The sequence below is a fragment of the Schistocerca serialis genome, chromosome 9, assembly GCF_023864345.2.
Source record: "Schistocerca serialis cubense isolate TAMUIC-IGC-003099 chromosome 9, iqSchSeri2.2, whole genome shotgun sequence".
In the NCBI taxonomy this organism is placed as follows: domain Eukaryota; kingdom Metazoa; phylum Arthropoda; class Insecta; order Orthoptera; family Acrididae; genus Schistocerca; species Schistocerca serialis.
The window spans coordinates 139,487,420-139,507,462 of NC_064646.1; the positions used below are offsets into that span (position 1 = coordinate 139,487,420).

The following is a 20,043-nucleotide window of genomic DNA, read 5'->3' on the forward strand; positions in this document are numbered from 1 at the left end:
ACTGGCAGCGTACCAGGCGCCAGCACTCCAAACGGCACATTAACAGGCTCCAGGGTATAATCCGGGAAAAAATACAAACATTCAAGACACAACAGTGGGACCAGAAACTCGAAGGGCTAGACACCACGCGGCCTGGCGTGTGGCAGCTAGCCCGACACTTCACCAGGGAGAAGCTGTACACCCCCACGTTACAAGGGCCAGACGGACCAGCATATTCTGCGGAAGAAAAAGCGGAACTGATGGCCCTCACACTCGCAGCATCATTCACACCGAACCTGGATCCCTCAGACCCAGCATTCACACTTGATACAGACCAGGAGGTCACACGCATCTTGGCCCAACCAGCGCGCAACAACATCCGACCAGCTAGTACAGCAGAAATCAAATGGGCCATCATGCATACCACCGCTAGGAAGGCCCCTGGTCACGATGGGATTCAAAACCGTGTCCTCCAGGAGTTCACGGAAAAAGCTGTAGACTACCTAGCACACATTACGGATGCCATACTCAAACACCAACACTTCCCCGCCTTTTGGAAGACGGCCAAGGTCCTGATGTTCAGGAAGCCGGGGAAAGACCACTCCCTCCCACAAAATTACCGACCCATCAGTCTGCTGAGCGCGCTCAGCAAGATCGTTGAGAAGGTAATATTAAAACGACTCACCAGGCACTGCATCACAAACGACACCCTGAGACCGGAGCAATTCGGTTTCAGGAATCACCACTCAACAACACAACAACTCCTCCGCGTCGTTGAATACATAACACACGGATACAACACAAGCAAGGCAACTGGGGCGGTGTTCCTGGACATCGAAAAGGCTTTCGATCGTCTATGGCACAACGGCCTAATACGCAAACTTAGCGACGCAGGGTTCCCCGACGGGCTCGTACGTCTCATACACTCATATCTCACGGACAGGAGTTTCAACACCGACGTGCAGGGCAAACAATGGACACGACATGGTATACAGGCAGGAGTACCCCAAGGAAGTATCCTAGGGCCCTTACTGTTTAACCTCTACATCAACGACCTCCCAGCTACACATAACACGACGGTAGCAATCTACGCGGATGACACTGCCATCCTTGCGCAAGATTGGAAGCCGTCTAACATTAACTCACGACTACAGACCGCACTCAGAACGGCGGAGCCTTGGCTGGTGAAATGGCGTGTTAGAGTAAACGTCGACAAGTGCGAGGCCGTTCTGTTCACTAGAAGACCGAAGCAACTGCGCAAACATCAGCACTGCAACCCAATAACACTACACACACGCCCAATACGTTTCCGCGAGAAGGTCAAATACCTCGGTGTCTGGCTGGACAGAAAACTACTCTGGGGGGACCACATTCAACACGTGACCAACAAAGCTAACGCGAGGCTCAAACAACTCTACCCTATGCTTAACAGGCGTAGCACACTAAACAGGAGGGTGTCTAGGTCCATGTACATGACACTTATTAGACCCCTGATGACGTACGCAGCCCCTGTCTGGGGATACGCTGCGCCAACTCGCCTGCGCCGTCTGCAGCTCATACAGAACAAAGTACTCAAAATCATAAGCAACGCTCCACGCTACACGCGCATCGCGGACCTTCACCGGGAATACCGGCTAGATACTATCTTGCAGGTATTCCAAAAACTCTCCACACGACTGTACAATAACACGAGACACTCGCGCAACCCGTTTATCCTTTCTCTGGGTAACTACGACCACAACCATAGATGGAAGCATAACAGACCAAAGACATTACTGGCTAGGAACTGACCATCTATGGTCTATAGAACGCTAACACGACAGTACTGGCGAGCCCCTGCAACACAGTTATTACTGGAAACCCAGATGTGCGACTAGACGAAAAACAGGCAACCGCAGGGAAACCGTACTGTACACAGCACGCAAACCAGCCACACACACCCCCCTACACAGTCCGTGAGCCGATCTATGACCGATCGCCCACTAATCCACAACGACCTTGAACTGTTGCAGGGACGCAGCAACTGCAGCAAGCGCCGCAACAAGCTCCAACAACGACAAAGGTAACGATGCACGATACCTCGAACTAACACAACCACACCTTGCATGCACTGTCGCAGATAGCAAGCCGCTACTGCCCTTACTACCCGTCCTACTGTCGCAGAGGTTTTTTTCCCTTGGCGCTGGCCTTGGCACTTTTTTTCCTCTGCTCTTACAACCGCTACCCTTCGATCGCTTTCGACCACTTCTATCTCCTGATGGACCATGTTAATGAGTAGTCTTACCCAGACGCATGGATAACATCACAGCCTGTATCCTGTGACGCCTGATTCAAAACTAACATGCATACGGAGGTGACAGTAGAACTTTTGTGTTGGTCACCACGTTGGTGCGGGCGTGGAGGGGCCCCATCCTTAGGTAAAATGTGTAGATTAGATTAGATTAGTGTTTCGTTCGTGTAATGCAGACACTCAGATAAGTCCCCAGTTCTCAGAAGAACTGTGCTGGGGGTCCTCCACTCCAAGGTGCAGGTCAGTATTGATCTCTGACATACGCACCATCGCAGAACATTCTGGTGTTACTGCAGGGAAGAGTGTTGATGTGGTGTATGAGAACCTGCTGATTGCTCCCAGTGCTGTACTCCTTTTCACTTCAACTTATATTTAACAGCCAGTGGTTCAGTGCGCTTAAATATTGGGTTAGAAGCATCAGTGGACAGTAACTGGCGTATGTAAGAGATTGAAAATGCACCGAGAACTGTTAAAGTGCAGTTTACAGAATCGGAAATGGATGAACTGTGTTGTGCACTGCATCAACCAACAAATGATATCTGATTATTCTCCATCTCCTGATATTTACTGTGCTGGTTTTACTCTAACATCATTGTACGATGACGTGACACTCATGGTGAGATTCGGAGATCGCTCCATTTATCTGCAACACTCCACCATCACAGACTTTTTCGGCCTGTGGACAATGCTATCTCTTGTGCTAGAAAGACTGAACTGTGGGCTGTTGTGTGTTCAAGCTGTGTGTAAAGACATCGTGAACTATCTCTGTACGTATAGTGTGCATACATTTGGATCAGTGGTGTGAAAAGAAGAAGCTAAAGGAACACCCATCAGTTTGAGAGAAATACGAGGGTTGGAACTTTAATAGTACCAACTATTTATTTACAGCTCGTACAAAATAGATATGTGTTTCAAAGTTTTACTGACCTGCGAAGTAGTCACCAGCATTGTGTATAACCCGTTGCCAGCGATGTGGAAGTCGTAGGATACTCTTAGCAGAGCCAGTTGTGTTGACAGTTCGAGCGGCGCGGTCTATTGCCCGACGAATTCGTAGTAGTTCTGAAGCGAATGCCGTGAAGTGTTTCCTTCAGTTTACAAATCGTGTTGAACTTACGAGGGCTTAAGTCAGGGGAGTGCAGTAGGTGGTAAAGCAGTTAGCAGTCCCATCAGTCAAACAAATCAGTAACAGCTTGCACTGTACGTGCTTGGGTACTGTCCTGCAGAAAGTGTCATCAATTCTGTCTCTAAGCTGGTCGTAGGTTGTGTTCCAAAAATGAACAGCATAGAGAAAGAAGTGATGACACTTCTTGCAGGACATGACCATCATTTTGCAAGACAGTGGTCAAGCACGTACAGTGCAAACTGTTACTGATTTGTTAAGGTCTTATGGGACCAAACTCCTGAGGTCATCGGTCCCTAAATCTACGCACTACTTAATCCAGCTTAAACTAACTTACGCTAAGGACAACACACACACCCATGCCCGAGGGAGGACTCGAACCTGTGACAGGGGGAGCCGCGCAGACTGTGACAAGGCGCCTACCCCGCCCGGCTCACCTGAAATGGAGTAGACAACTGCCGGCCGCTGTGGCCGAGTGGTTCTAGGCGCGTCAGTCTGGAACCGCGCGACCGCTACGGTCGCAGGTTCGAATCCTGCCTTGGCCCTGGATGTGTGTGATGTCCTTAGGTTAGTTAGGTTTAAGTATTTCTAAGTTCTAGGGGACTGATGACCTCAGATGTTGAGTCCCATAGTGCTCAGAGCCATTTGAACCATTTGATTTCCTTTCAAATTGTATCGAGCAGATGGAAGTGTACGGGTTTGAAGACAACCTCATGAATCCATAGACCCTGTATATCAGCTGGGGACTGTTCAAGCCGGTGGAGGCTCTGTAATGGTGTGGGGCGTGTGGAGTTAGAGTAATACGTGACTCCTGATACGTCTAGATACGACCCTTGACAGGTGGCACGGATGTAAGCATCCTGTCCGATCACCTGCATCCATTCATGTCCATTGCGCATTGCGTCAGATTTGGGCAATTCCAGCAGTACAATGCGACGTCCAGAAACACTCTTATGAGTTTAAACACTTCCGCTGGCCACCCAGCGCCCCAGACATGAACATTATTGAGCATATCTGGGGTGCCTTGCAACCTGTTGCTCAGAAGAGATCTCCATCCCCTCGTACTCTTACGGATTTATGGACAGCCCTGCAGGATTCACGGTGTCAGTTCCCTCCAGCACTGCTTCAGAAATTATTCAAGTTCATGCCACGCCGTGCTGCGGCACTCCTGCGTGCTCGCGGGGGCCTTACACGATATTAGGCAGGTGAAACTGTTGTGGACTGACAAGACAGCCAGTCCACAGTGACGGGTAACCGAAAGGCAAGCGCTTAAGCTCACGCAGGCTGGCGTGAGGTCTGGAACAGGATACGTAATGAATGCTATAAAGAAAAGTACGTAGCTGCTGGAATACTTAACTTTAATCCACAATTGGTGAACATTGGTCTTGTTACTGTACATGCTTCATTAGATACATAGCAAAGGATAAATGTCGCCTTTTTAGGTCGTAGCAATTGACTTAGCTGAAGGCTATGCTAACTATCGTCTCGGCAAATGAGAGCGTAACTCTCAGTGAACCTTTCCTAGCAACGTCAGCTGTACAACTGGGGCGAGTGCTAGTAAGTCTCTCTAGACCTGCCGTGTGGCGGCGCTCGGTCTGCAATCACTGATAGTGGCGACACGCGGGTCCGACGTATACTAATGGACCGCGACCGATTTAAAAGGCTACCACCTAGCAAGTGTGGTGTCTGGCTGTGACACCACAGAAACAGTTTGAAACTTCCTGGCAGATTAAAACTGTGTGCCGGACCGAGACTCGAACTTGGGACCTTTGCCTTTTGCGGCCCAGGACGGGGCGTGAGTCATGCTTGCGTAGCTCAGATGGTAGAGCACTTGCCCGCGAAAGGCAAAGGTCCCGAGTTCGAGTCTCGGTCCGGCACACAGTTTTAATCTGCCCGGATGTTTCATATCAGCGCACACCTCGCTCATTCTGTGAACCAGTTTCTTTGGCTCTTTAGTGCAATAAACACAACAGATACACGTAACAGAGACTTTAATCATCAATATTATTTCTCCTTCACTATTGACAACAGTCTGCCAATGGTGCAGTAACTTTTCGGCTCAATGACTGTAGAAATCACGAATGTTTGAGGCGACGAACTCGTCGTGCCATGTTCGGAGCGCTTTTTCATCCGGATGGGAAGTCCCTTGAATATTGTTCGACAAAGAGCGGAAAACAGGAATATCTGGGGGTGCAAGATTAGGTGAATAAGGGAGTTTTGTTTGCTTGTTGGTTTGTAACAAGTTTCATTACAACTTTTTGTATTGCTACATTTGTGTGTGTAGTGTAATATGCCTGCTCTATGATGCTGAAGACGATGATGATGATCATGGTGATAATCACGATGACGACGAGGAAAGGGAGACGGTGAAATCTGGTCCCGGCACGTAGCCCACTCTCGTGCGTAGTATGACGGGTCCACCAAGCTTAAGGTCCGCAACCCACGGACGGATCACTGTCAACAGTGCCACGTGCTCTCACTTCACGTGACGCTGCGGAGAGGTTTGGTATTTCAACCAGGACAATGGAGCAAAATTTGGTGATCAGGAACTCTACGCCACCCACTCTGCTGCCCTTGCCGGCGAAATACCGGCAGTGAAAATTTTCCACCGCCCGGGTTCGAACCGACTTATCTCCGGGTCGAGCGCCATCGCGTCAGCGACCTCGGACACGAAGGCGGGCAATAAGGTGGATGTGGAATGACTTCCCAACCCAACTCCTGTATAGTGTTTTTTGTCAGCCCAGCAGAACACTGGCGGCCGTTATCGTGGAGAAGCGTCACTTCATGTAGTCTTTCTGGTCGTTGTTCTTGGATTACGTCTGCCAGGCGTCTGAATTGTTGACAATAAATGTCACCAGTGATGGTTACACCTCGGGGAAGCAATTCGTAGCACATCACACCGTCGCTGTTCCACCAGATACGTAACATTATCTTTCGTGGACCACACAGGCTTTTCTGTGGTGAGTCGCTGCTTTGTTTGGAATAACAGTTTCTTTCTTCTCGTTATGTTATCACAAAGACACCACTCCTCGTCAGCAATAACGATACAGGACAGTAATGGCCGGTGCTGTTCACGAGCCAATTGATGACGAGCGAGCAGAAAGGCACATTTGGGCACCCATTGATTTTTGTGATTTGGATTTAGAGCATGCAGTCATGCGGTACCCATTGAAACATTCCCGTCTCCTCTATATCTCTTTTGTTACGAAACCTTCCCTCCTACAATAACCTATGAAACCTTCCCTTAAGATTTTTATCTCTTGCTTAATAATAACAAATGAAATCTTCCCTTTGAAATTAATTAAAAAAATGGCTCTGAGCACTATGGGACTCAACTTCTGAGGTCATTAGTCCCCTAGAACTTAGAACTAGTTAAACCTAACTAACCTAAGGACATCACACACATCCATGCCCGAGGCAGGATTTGAACCTGCGACCGTAGCGGTCTCGCGGTTCCAGACTGCAGCGCCTAGAACCGGCCACTTCGGCCGGCTGAAATTAATTCTCTTTCTCAATCTTCGCATACAAATTTAAATGCTGCTTATCAACAGTGATTTTCTGATTATTTCGACGAAACATAGAATGTGTCGTCGTCGTGGCCCTCAGTCGTTACCTCCAATAACCCAAAACAGTTCCTTACCTGTTTTACTGTTACTGGATCGCCATCTGACTGTTACATCGAACTGCGACATGAATATACTTACTCTGTTTTACTGTACTTTACTAGCTGCTGGTGGGCTGTCATAATAAGTGGCTGTATTTATTACCAAAAGCTGACGTTATTCTTTAATAGCAAAGCTGACGTTTCTCTTTAATTAATTTGACTGAAGTTACGTAATTTATAGTTAAACTTTTTCTTGACAACAATAAAATTTTGCAAAGCTTTAGGTTGATGGTTTTTGGGATGGATTATAATCAGTATTGCAATATTGCTGGTAAAAATTAATTATATTCTGAATGAAATAGTTTTACAAACGTTCGAATGGGACTTACTTTTTACAATAATGTTACAACTAGCATTGCGGAAACGTACCTTCAGTAGCCTTGAGTTTCTCAAAAAAATAATTCAATAATATTAGTTCCTCTTATGATAATTGTTAGCTGATGTCTCTGTACATCCGTTTATAATCTCTTGTAAATCATAGCTGGTGGCTGGCAGGCACACCGCTCCTCTCAACCTCTCGCTTCAGACCTGCTACCGACTCGCTTCACTTCTCGCTTACTACTGACTTCCTACGAACGCTAAAGTGCGGTCTCTCCCGCCAATAATGCTTTCTGGGGCGGACAGTCCCTGCTACCATTACAAAATGTATCAATGCGCGGTCTTTCCCGCTCTTTTCTTAAAATGTATCCATACGCGGTCTCTCCCGCTCTTTTTAAAATTTAATTCTTTTGTGCAGACATTCCCTGCTATCACAATTATTTCCAACATGACAAATATTAATTATTCCTTCGTAATGCTATTAATAAAATATGAACATCTTTCATAAATTGTGGTTTGACAATAGACAATAGAAATATACACGTCTTACACCATACACCCGATTTTTGAACCTTCCCCATTGCATCCAAATGTCACGTGATTGTGGAATGATCACATTTCATCCTATTTGCCAGTTCAAGAATGCACTGATGCGGATCATTGTGGATTAATGTATTTAAACGATCTTCATCAAACCCCGAATTTCTTCCTGAAAGTAGATAGTCTTTAATATACAAAAGATCCTGCTTGAAACGAGAACACCATTTTCCCGCCGTGCGCTGTCCAACGGCATTATCCCCATACAAGGCGCAAATGTTTCTGGTTGCCTCAGCTGCCGTCACCCCTCTACTAAGCAGAAGAATACGTCGGAAATGTTACGATTTGTCCGCTTGACACTCCAGCTTCTAGCTTCCACAGCTCCACTAAGTATGTCCAGATAACAAAATGACAATATGAAAATATATATAATAATTAATAATATAATATAGTAGTATAATAATAATTTAATATATAATAAAGTAATTAATAATAATTAATATAATAATAATAAAGAATAATATAATAATTAATAATTAATCATTCCAATCCCAAAGAAAGCAGGGGTTGACAGATGTGAAAATTACCGAACTATCAGTTTAACAAGCCACGGGTGCAAAATACTAACACGAATTCCAAACAGACGAATGGAAAAACTGGTAGAAGCCGACCTCGGGGAAGATCGGTTTTGATTCCGTAGAAATGCTGGAACACTTGAAGCAATACTGATCCTACGAGTTATCTTAGAAAATAGATTAAGGAAAGGCAAACCTATGTTTCTAGCATTCTTAGACTTAGAGAAAGCTTTTGACAATGTTGACTGGGATACTCTCTTTCAAATTCTGAAGGTGGCAGGGGTAAAATACAGGGAGTGAAAGGCTATTTACAATCTGTACAGAAACCAGATGGCAGTTAGAAGAGTCGAGGGGCATGAAACGGAAGCAGTGGTTGGGAAGGGAGTGAGACAGGGTTGTAGCCTACCCCCGATGTTATTTAATCTGTATATTGAACAAGCAGTAACGAAAACCAAAGAATATTTCGGAGTAGGAATTAAAATCCACGGAGAAGAAATTAAAACTTCGAGGTTTGCCGATGAGACTGTAATTCTGTCAGAGACAGCAAAGGACCTGGAAGAGCAGCTTAACGGAATGGATAGTGTCTTGAAAAAAGGATTTAAGATGAACATCAACAAAAGCAAAAGGAATGTAGTCGAATTAAGTCAGGTGATGCTGAGGGAATCAGATTAGGAAATGAGACACTGAAAGTAGTAAAGGAGTTTTGCTATTTGGGGAGCAAAATAACTGATGATGGCCGAAGTAGAGAGGATATAAAATGTAGACTGGCAATGGCAAGGAAGGCATTTCTGAAGAAGAGAAATTTGTTAACATCGAGTATAGATTTAAGTGTCAGGAAGTCGTCTCTGAAAGTATTTATATGGAGTGTAGCCATGTATGGAAGTGAAATATGTACGGTATGTAGTTTGGACAAGAAGAGAATAGAAGCTTTCGAAATGTGGTGCTACATAAGAATGCTGAAGATTAGATGGGTAGATCACATAACTAATGAGGAGATATTGAATAGAATTGGGGAGAAGAGCAGTTTGTGGCACAACTTGACTAGAAGAAGGGATCGGTTGGTAGGACATGTTCTGAGGCATCAAGGGATCACCAATTTAGTATTGGAGGGCAGCGTGGAGGATAAAAACCGTAGAGGGAGACCAAGAGATGAATTCACTAAACAGATTCAGAAGGATGTAGGCTGCAGTAAGTGCTGGTAGATGAAGAAGCTTGCACAGGATGGAGTAGCATGGAGAGCTGCAGCAAACCAGTCTCTGGACTGAAGACCACAACAACAACAACAACAACAACAACAATATGAAAATTCAATTCAAATAGCAACAGTGAACTACAAATAAAAAATAACAATCGATAGATAAACTGAAATACCAACATGCAAAACAAAAACACTATGAACATATCCACCAACCTAATACATTTACTCGTTCTACATCTTTAAAAACTCGATTCGTTCCATATCACCTTCTCGCTTTATAGGGTGCACGCAGCACTATGAAAGAATGATCGAATGATTGCGCAGGTACACCTGGAGTTGCTGGTGTCGGACTTGTCCCCAGAGGGCGCGCTATTGCCGGCGCACTCCTTCTGTGTGGACGGCGTGCGCGTGGGCAGCGAGCTGCTGCTCGTCGCCTTCGCCTGCGTCTGCACAGGGCCGGCGCCATGTGTGCGCAAGTGTTGCAGGGACTACCAGGCCTACGACCTCACCGGCGGCGGCGGCTGCGTCTTCGTCACGGAAGAGGAAGAGTACCGCGACCCCAGTACCGGTCACCGGCGGCCAGCGCCAATGGTCAGTCTCTCTGGTAGTCCTTTTGTGACGCCACACCCTCGAAGGATGGCGATGGAATCGTAAAACAACCGTTGACTACCGTAGACTATCACAAGTAAGCGTAGACTACCGTAGGTTTCCTTGTAGCTTTGGACTATTAAGATTTAACCGCATTGCCTGTACGTTAGGTGTGTTGCATACCTATTGGGCGTTACCTAATTTCGATCGCTTTATTTGCTAGGCGATCAGTTTCTTGTCAGATTCCCCTGCATGGGCAGCTGTACCTGTACACGCCGTCCAAGCTCTGTTTGACTCAATGCCCAGGCGTATCGAGGCCGTTATTACGGCCAGAGGTGGTTGTTCTGGGTACTGATTTCTCAGGATCTATGCACCCAAACTGCATGAAAATGTGATCACATGTCAGTTCTAGTATAATATATTTGTCCAATGGTTCAAATGGTTCAAATGGCTCTGAGCACTATGGCCATCAGTCCCCTAGAACTTAGAACTACTTAAACCTAACTAACCTAAGGACATCACACAACACCCAGTCATCACAAGGCAGAGAAAATCCCTGACCCCGCAGGGAATCGAACCCGGGAACCCGGGCATTTGTCCAATGAATACCCGTTTATCATCTGCATTTGGTATTCGTGTAGCAATTTTAATGGCCAGTAGTGTAATTCGCTCGAATGGTTCAGAATGCTCTTCAAGCCAATCGCGAACAGTTGTGATATTCCCCAGTGTCATCCATACGTGAATGGCTGCAAATGGCCTCCAAGCAGCCAAACATAACCATTTCCACTCAATTATCGATTCATCTGGACCAGAGGACCTACAATCAGCTCTTACCAACTGAAATCGGGACATCTCATAAGGCCACGAGCTGTTAGCAAAGGCATCCGCGTGGGTCGTCTGCTGCCGTAGCCCTTTAACGCCAGATTTCGCTGCACTGCCCTAACGGACACGGTCGTCATACGTCCCACAAATCTTCCTGCGGGTTATTTCACGCAGTATCGCTTGTCTGTTAGCGCTGACAAGGGGACACGAACGCCGCGACTCTCGGTCGTTAAGCGACGGTTCAAATGGTTCAAACGGCTCTGAGTATTATGGGACTCAACATCTGGGGTCATCAGTCCCCTAGAGGGTTGGGGTTGTTGGGGGAAGAGACCAAACTGCGAGGTCATCGGTCTCATCGGATTGGTGAAGGACGGGGTAGGAAGTCGGCCGTGCCCTTTCAAAGGAACCATCCCGGCATTTGCGTGGAGCGATTTAGGGAAATCACGGAAAACAGGAATGAGAATGGCCGGACGCGGGATTGAACTGTCGTCCTCCCGAATGCGAGTCCAGTGTGCTAACCACTGTCAGTCCCCTAGAACTTAGAACTACTTAAACCTAACTAATCTAAGGACATCACACACATACATGCCCGAGGCAGGACTCGAACCTGCGACTGTAGCAGCTGCGCGGTTCCGGACTGAAGCGCCTAGAACCGCTCGGCACCGCGGCCGGCTAAACGACGGCCGTCGGTTGCCGCGTTGTCGTTGGTGAGATTTGGTATTCTCGGAACAGTCTTGGATCTCGGAATTCTCTAATGATTTCCGAAAGTCGGAAACCTTTCCACATGAATCCGCCAAAGCAATGCTCTTTTATACCTTGTGTACGCGTTACTACCGCCATCTGCATACGTGCAGATCAGTATCCCGTGACCTTTGTCACCTCTCTGTAAAGCGTTCAAACCATGAGTCACATTATTAAATCAGCTTAAAAGCTACTACTGTTCATAAATTCTCAGAGTGATCTAAAAATGAAAGTGCTGCAGAACATAGTTAGTTCAAAATTACAGAATTTAATGTATGTACTACGCATTTCTTTGTGTGCAAATAGGTATTAAAAGTATTCCCAAACTACAGAAACTGTTTTGGTCAGTGATCGATTAATTTTCATTAAAGATATTACTTTGTTTATTAAGCTGTACAGTTGATAAACGTTGCAATGTAGACACTGTTATTATTTTTTTCATGCTTGACAACGGGGAAATTTATAGATGAGATGAGACTGAAGTTGCAAACATGTACTCGCCTAATTCCAGTGTTAAGAGTTTACGTTTTATTTCCCCATTCTAAACGTAGAAAAATGTATTACCCTGGAATTTGCCGTTATGCGACTACGTCCTATTCAAATCGTTCAAATGGCTCTGAGCACTATGGGACTTAACGTCTAGGGTCATCAGTCCCCTAGAACATAGAACTACTTAAATCTAACTAGCCTAAGGACATCACACACATCCATGCCCGAGGCAGGATTCGAACCTGCGACCGTAGCGGTCGCGCGGTTCCAGACTTTAGCGCCTAGAACCGCTCGGCCACGCCGGCCGGCCTATATCCTATTCATAGTGCGTAATGAATATAGGTACGAACCCCGATTACAGCTTTATGTTCTCTTTTTAATACATTGTCGGACAAAAATAGATTACCCTCAAGGACAACGTCATTTTATTGACGAGTGAGGTGACAAGTAGTTCATCATTGTAGGAGTACATGATAACAAATTAAGACAAAATAAAACACACATGCCACAGTAAATGATGCTCAAATGGTCGCATCAACACAGTGTACCCCCGTATGGCGGCAACGCGGGCATCTGTTCTCGTGTGCAAACGATCACAAAACTTGCAGAATGGTATCCTGCGATAAGTTATCTCAATAATGATATTTACACTCTGCAGCGGAGTGTGCACTGATATGAAACTTCCTGGCACATTAAAACTGTGTGCCGGACCGAGACTCCAACTTGGGACCTTTGCCTTTCGAGGGCAAGTGCTCTACCATCTGAGCTACCCAAACACCCGTCCTCACAGCTTCACTTCTGCCAGTATCTCGTCTCCTACCTTCCAGACTTTACAGAAGCTCTCCTGCGAACCTTGAAGAACTAGCACTCCTGAAAGAAAGGATATTGCGGAGACATGGGTTAGCCACAGTTTTAATCTGCCAGGAAGTTTCATATCAGCGCACACCCCGCTGCAGAGTGAAAATCTCATTCTGGAAACATCACCTAGGCTGTGGCTAAGCTATGTCTCCGCAATATCCTTTCTAAAAATATTCAAATGTGTGTGAAATCTTATGGGACTTAACTGCTAAGGTCATCAGTCCCTAAGCTTACACACTACTTAAGCTAAATTATCCTAAGGACAAACACACACACCCATGCCCGATGGAGGACTCGAACCTCCGCCGGGACCAAATATCCTTTATTTCAGGACTGCTAGTTCTGCAAGGTTCGCAGGAGAGCTTCTGTAAAGTTTGGAATGTAGGAGACGAGGTACTGGCAGAAGTAAAGCTGTGAGGACAGGCGTGAGTCGTGTTAGGGTAGACAGATGGTAAAGCACTTGTCCACGAAAGGCAAAGGTCCCGAGTTCGAGTCTCGGTCCGGCACACAGTTTTAATCTGCGAGGAAGTTTCAATTATCTCAATCATCTTGCTCCTTTTGCTGCATTCGGGAGTAGTGCTCGAAAACCTCGGAGAAAGAGTACGTTCCTGCCCTAATTTCCCATACGGGTTTAATTGGCGAGACATCTAGAGTTGCTGGCCAGTTTAGTTGTTGAACACTGCTAAGGGAAGGCTGTGTCGAGGGATCCGTATTTGCACGTGCATTGTCCTGCTGAAAAAGCACATCACCTTCCTGTCGAAGCAATGGCAGTTGCACAGGGATAATAGCGTGTGGAATGTAGTGGCCTCCAGCTCTATGAAGGATAGAATGGGAGCTGTGTGTCGTGGGCGAATACACTGCGCAATATGTAGGTCACCAGGTCTACGCTATGCACATGTACGTTCATCACTCGCATACAGAAAAAATCATACCTCATCACTGAAGGCAATCGAGCGCCATTCCGCTCTCCAGTGAATCCTTTCACGACAACACAGTAGCCATTCCTGGCAGTAAATGGAAATGAGTGTTTGGCGCCATTGGCCGTTAGGTCCCTTACGGGGCAGGTCCTGCCGCCTTCGTGCAGGTCTTATTAAATTCGACGCCACATTGGGCGACCTGCGCGCCGGGTGGGGCTGAAATAATGATGAAGACAACAAAACACACAGTCCCTGAGAGGAGAAAATCCCCAACCCAGCCGGGAATTGAACCCGGGCCCGTAGGACGGCAATCCGTCACGCTGACCACTCAGCTACCGTTTTCTTCTTTTTTTTTTGAACCTCATTTTGTTCGTTTTTTTCGTTCGTTGCATTTGCTTGGGGTGGACGTCGCGAGACACCCGTTTAAGTTCGTCCTTGATTAATTAACTCAGTTTTTTTATTTATTTTTTTATTACAGAGAGCAGCTAGCCCTCTGACCGAACACGCTGAGCTACCGTGCCAAAAGAGAATTTTTGGCACTGTAGGATCTTTAAATATATATTACGTTCCCAGAATCAGATTTTCACTCTGCAGCGGAGTGTGCTCTGATATGAAACTTCCTGGCAGATTAAAAGTATGTGCCGACCGAGAATCGAACTCGGGACCTTTGCCTTTCGCGGGCAAGTATTCTACCAACTGAGCTACCCAAGCACTCGTTTTGATCGCTTTTGTTCGTTGCATTTGCTCGGGGCGGACGTCGTAAGACATCCGTTTAAGTTCGTTGTTGATCGGTTAACTCAGTTTTTTTTTAATTATTACAGAGGGCAGCTAACCCTCTGACCAAACACGCTAAGCTACCGTGCCGGCAATCGAGGCGGACGTGGTTATAGTGTCAGTGGTAGCCTGATCAGAGGCACAGCCTACTGCAATAAGACGGTTACCAATGGTCCACGATGACACAGCGGGCGCAACATGCGTCCGGATTTCGTCCCTGGACGACATTCGAACGGCTACCGCTGCTCATTGCGTGAATCTTAACGTACACTAATGTGACCAAAAGTATCTGGACACCCCCAAAAACATACGTTTTTCATATTAGGTGCATTGTGATGTGCCACGTACTGCCAGGTACTCCATATCAGCGACCTCAGTAGTCATTAGACATCGTGAGAGAGGAGAATGGGGAGCTCCGCGGAACTCAAGGCCTTCGACCGTGGTCGGGTGATTGGGTGTTACTTGTGTCATACGTCTGTACGCGAGATTTCCAAACTCCTAAAGGCATCTACGTCCACTATTTCCGATGTGATAGTGAAGTGGAAACGTAAAGGGACACGTACAGCACACAAGCGTATAAGCCGACCTCGTCTCTTGTCTGACAGAGACCGCCGACAGTTGAAGACGGTCGCAATGTGTAACAAGCAGACATCTATCCAGACCATCACACAGGAACTCAAGACTGCATCAGGATCGACTGCAGATACTATGACAGTTAGGTGGGAGGTGAGAAAACTTGGATTTCATGGTCGAGCGGCTGCTCATAAGTCACACATCACGCCAGTAAATGCCAAACGACGCCTCGCATGGTCTAAGGAGCGTAATCAGTGGACGATTGAACAGTGGAGAAACATTGTGTGGAGTGACGAATCACGGTACACATTGTGGGGATCCGATGGCAGGGTGAATGTCATCTGCAAGTGCGTGTATTTCAACTGTTCAACTGTTTGTGAAATCTTATGGGACTTAACTGCTAAGGTCATCAGTCCCTAAGCTTACACACTACTAAATTATCCTAAGGACAAACACACACACCCATGCCCGAGGGAGGACTCGAACCTCCGCCGGGATCAGTCGCACAGTCTATGACTGTAGCGCCTAAGACCACTCGGCTAATCCCGCGCGGCAGTGCGTGTAGTGCCAACAGTAAAATTCGGGGCGGTGGTGTCACGGTGTGGTCGTATTTTTCATGGAGGGGGCTTGCGCCCCTTGTTGTTTTGCGTGGCACTATCACAGCACAGGCCTACGTTGATGTTTTATGCACCTTCTTGCTTCCCACCGTTGAAGAGTAGTTCGGGGATGACGATTGCATCTTTCAACACTATCGAGCACCTGTGTATAATGCACGGCCTGTGGTGGAGAGGTTGCACGACAATAACGTACCTGTGATGGACTGGCCTGCACAGAATCCCGACCTGAATTCTATAGAACAATAGAACACATTTGGAATGTTTTGAAACGCCGCTTTCGTGCCAGGCCTCGCCGACTGACATCGACACCTCTCCTCAGTGCAGCACCCCGTGCAGAATGGACTGCCATTCCCCAAGAAACCTTCCTGCACCTGATTGAACGTATGCCTGCGAGAGTGGAAGCTGTCATCAAGGCTAAGGGTAAGCCAAAACCATACTGAATTCCAGCATTAGTGATGGAGGGCGCTACGAACTTGTAAGTCATTTTCCGCCAGGTGTCCAGATACTTTTGATCACATGGTGTACGTCGGCACTACGTTGAAATCTGGAATCTGGTCTACAAGTGTTCCAAAGACCACTGTTAAAAGCAACGACGTACCACCGATGCATTGTGGCCAACATGTGCAACAATTCGTCGGTATGTCAGTCCAGCTTCTCGCAGGTCCACACTATTTGACCCCATTCAGAAAGCTATTCAAGACGAGTACATACTCATTGGTGTGGCATGGTTGTCCGTAGAATGATTGTTGCAAACACTGCTCACATCTAAACTCAGCACAGGAACTGCCTGCAGAGTCAAAACAGATGGTGCATAGGTAGGCCTCCTGAGCTCCATCTGACCGTCGACTGCTGTGACAAAAATGTTCAAATGGCTCTGAGCACTATGGGACTTAACTTCTGAGGCCATCAGTCCCCTAGAATTTAGAACTACTTAAACCTAACTAACCTAAGGACATCACACACACAATGCCCGAAGCACGATTCGAACCTGCGACCGTAGCGGTCGCGCGGTTCCGGACTGAAGCGCCTAGAACCGCTCGGCCACTCCGGCCGGCGATTGCTGTGACAAATGAATCACTAACACTATAGTCCCTTAGCGTACACACAGAAGTGCGCCTATAAAATAACGGGACTGTGGCTGTCACAAAGTACACTACCAATAGCTGTGAAGATTGAAGCCTCCTCAGCAGGATGCGGCTCTTCTGGTGTCCGTAGACAAATCAGTGTGGCCGGGGACTTCGTTTGTGTGAGAGCTGTCTTCTTGTTTGCCGGTTGAATGAGAAGTGTAATAACAGAGCAACGAATTATCTTGAAGTTTCACATGACATCTCTAAAAAGTGCTTCTGAAACTTATCCTTTACTAAAAGAAGTGTATAGGGAGGATTATTTATCACGTACGCGAGTTTGTGAGTGATTCAAGCGTTTCCATTACGACCGAAAAGATGTTGAAAATGACTCACGCCTGCGACGCCCTGCAACATCAAAAACGGACGAAAAGATCGTAAAAATAGGTAATCTGATTCGATCTGGCCGTCGTTTGTTACTCGATTGAATGCTGAAACTGTAGGAATTGACAAATAATGCGTAATGCAGATTTTACATAACCCATTTAACATGAGAAAAGAGTGCGAAATTGATGCCCAAAATTTTCACTATTAAACAAAAGAATCTCGTGAAAACGTTTCTACTGATACTTTGTACACCACTGAAAACGATACTAACTTTTTGGAAAGAGTGATAACATATGACGAATCTTGGCTTTTTTCACTTATAATCCACGAAACTAAGCGCCATTCCATGCGCTGGAAGAGCCAAACTTCACGGAGAGTGAAAAAAAGCTCGAATGAGAAAATCGAGACTAAAGCGACGACCATTGTTTTTGCAATATTCGTGGAGCTGTGCATGTTCACTTGCTTCCGGAACGTAAGACCGTTAATCAAAATTACTAGCCTGAGGTTCTTGCTCAACTCTGTGAGAATAAAAGAAAAAAAAACGCGAATTGTAGAAGAACAAGTCAGAGGTTCAGCAAGAAGGCAATGCACCAGATCAGACAGCACTGTCTGTTGAGAGGTTTCTGGCGTAGTACAACATCCCATTGTTAGACTACCTATCTTAGCACCATGTGTCTTTTATCTGTCCACCAAGGTCAAATCTTCATTAAAAATAACAAGACTGCAGCCCCTTGACTCACAGAGGAAAACTTCCAGCACTTTTTCTATCAATGGAAAATTCACATGGAGCGTTGTAATGATAGACGAGTGGAATATATTGAGGGTGGCATTAACTAAATATGTATGTTTTCGAAACGAAGTGTTTAGTTCTTTTGTGTCATAGCCACACCTCGTGTTGTTCCCTGGTGCCACTTAATACAGTCCTCGAGGACATTGCGTTTTTTTTCGGGCAGTGTACAGTTTTACTGTCCGACTGGCTCAAATGGCTCTGAGCACTATGGGACTCAACTGCTGAGGTCATTAGTCCCCTAGAACTTAGAACTAGTTAAACCTAACTAACCTAAGGACATCACAAACATCCATGCCCGAGGCAGGATTCGAACCTGCGACCGTAGCGGTCTTGCGGTTCCAGACTGCAGCGCCTTTAACCGCACGGCCACTTCGGCCGGCTTACTGTCCGACTGCTTTAATTGTTTAGACACACGCTCACGTTGACTTTATCCTGGAAAAGCGATAAAGCTTAGCCACGTGGAGTGGCCGCGCGGTTAGAGGCGCCATGTCACTGACCGCGCTGCTTCTCCCGCCGGAGGTTCGAGTCCTCTCTCGGGCATGGGTGTGTGTGTTGTTCTTAGTATAAGTTAGTTTAAGTAGTGTGTAAGTCTAGGGACCGACGACCTCAGCAGTTTCGCCCCTTAGGAATTCACACACATCTGAACATTTTTGATAACGCTTATTAATTTGCATTTAGCGAAAGGAGTGTTATAAGCTTTGCGTCAAATGCTATTGTTGCCGAATGACTGACCTGCAGATGTCTTGTGTCTGTAGGATCCTGAGGCGAGTAGATCGTACTTCCTGCTACGCAACCGCAAGCCCAACTGCACCGTGCGGTCACACCGTCTGCAGGGCAACACGGACGACTTCCGTCTCCGGGAAGACGGACATCTCCTGGTGAGGAAACCAGTCTGCCGCGCACACGTTTTATCCTTTTATTTGGTCACAAAGTACAACGTAACTTTCTTCTTATTTATGGCCCCTTGCGCTGAAGGAGGAGGATGAGCTGTCTAAGAGCATCTTGTTGCTCCTTTATGTCTATTTAATATTTTTATATTTTGTTAAAATTCATGTTCAGTGGATTTTTGCATAATATTACAGCCAAACAACGATTCAAAATTTTAGTTCTGTTGCAGTTACAATGATAGGTTGTACAGCTGCAGCTGATTCTTCCTATTGATATGTATATGTTTGTTCTTTCCTGTGCTTTCATGGCGACTGCATTTGTTATCAGTATCGGTGTATTCTACTTTATAGTGTTTTCTGTTGTGCAGCTCCACCGTGTGTTTGTTAAATCTAATATGTATATAAATGAATTTAATACTTCAAACTAAAATATCTGTGTACTTTGTTGCTCAATGATTATCTGTTGTTGTGGTCTTCAGTCCAGAGACTGGTTTGATGCAGCTCTCCATGCTACTCTATCCTGTGCAAGCTTCCTCATCTACCAGTAGCTACTGCAACCTACATCCTTCTGAATCTGCTTAGTGTATTCATCTCTTGGTTTCCCTCTACGGTTTTTACCCTCCACGCTGCCCTCTAATGCTAAATTGGTGATCCCTTGATGCCTCAGAACATGTCCTACCAACCGAACCCTTCTTCTAGTCAGGTTGTGCCACAAGCTCCTCTTCTCCCCAATTCTATTCAATACCTCCTCATTAGTTATGTGATCTACCCATCTAATCTTCAGCACTCTTCTCTAACACCACATTTCGAAAGCTTCTATTCTCTTCTTGTCTAAACTATTGATCGTCCACGTTT

At 46.2% G+C, this 20,043-nt stretch overlaps 1 protein-coding gene across 1 annotated transcript in view; it reads left to right on the forward strand.

Annotated features, from left to right (window-relative positions):
* LOC126419226 (uncharacterized) overlaps positions 1-20,043 on the forward strand; it is a 117,458-nt gene that overhangs the window by 81,966 nt on the left and 15,449 nt on the right. Inside the window, exons 4-5 of the mRNA XM_050086362.1 lie at positions 10,006-10,272; positions 19,057-19,179. Coding sequence (XP_049942319.1) covers positions 10,006-10,272; positions 19,057-19,179 — 390 coding nt within the window. The remainder of the gene's footprint in view (positions 1-10,005; positions 10,273-19,056; positions 19,180-20,043) is intronic.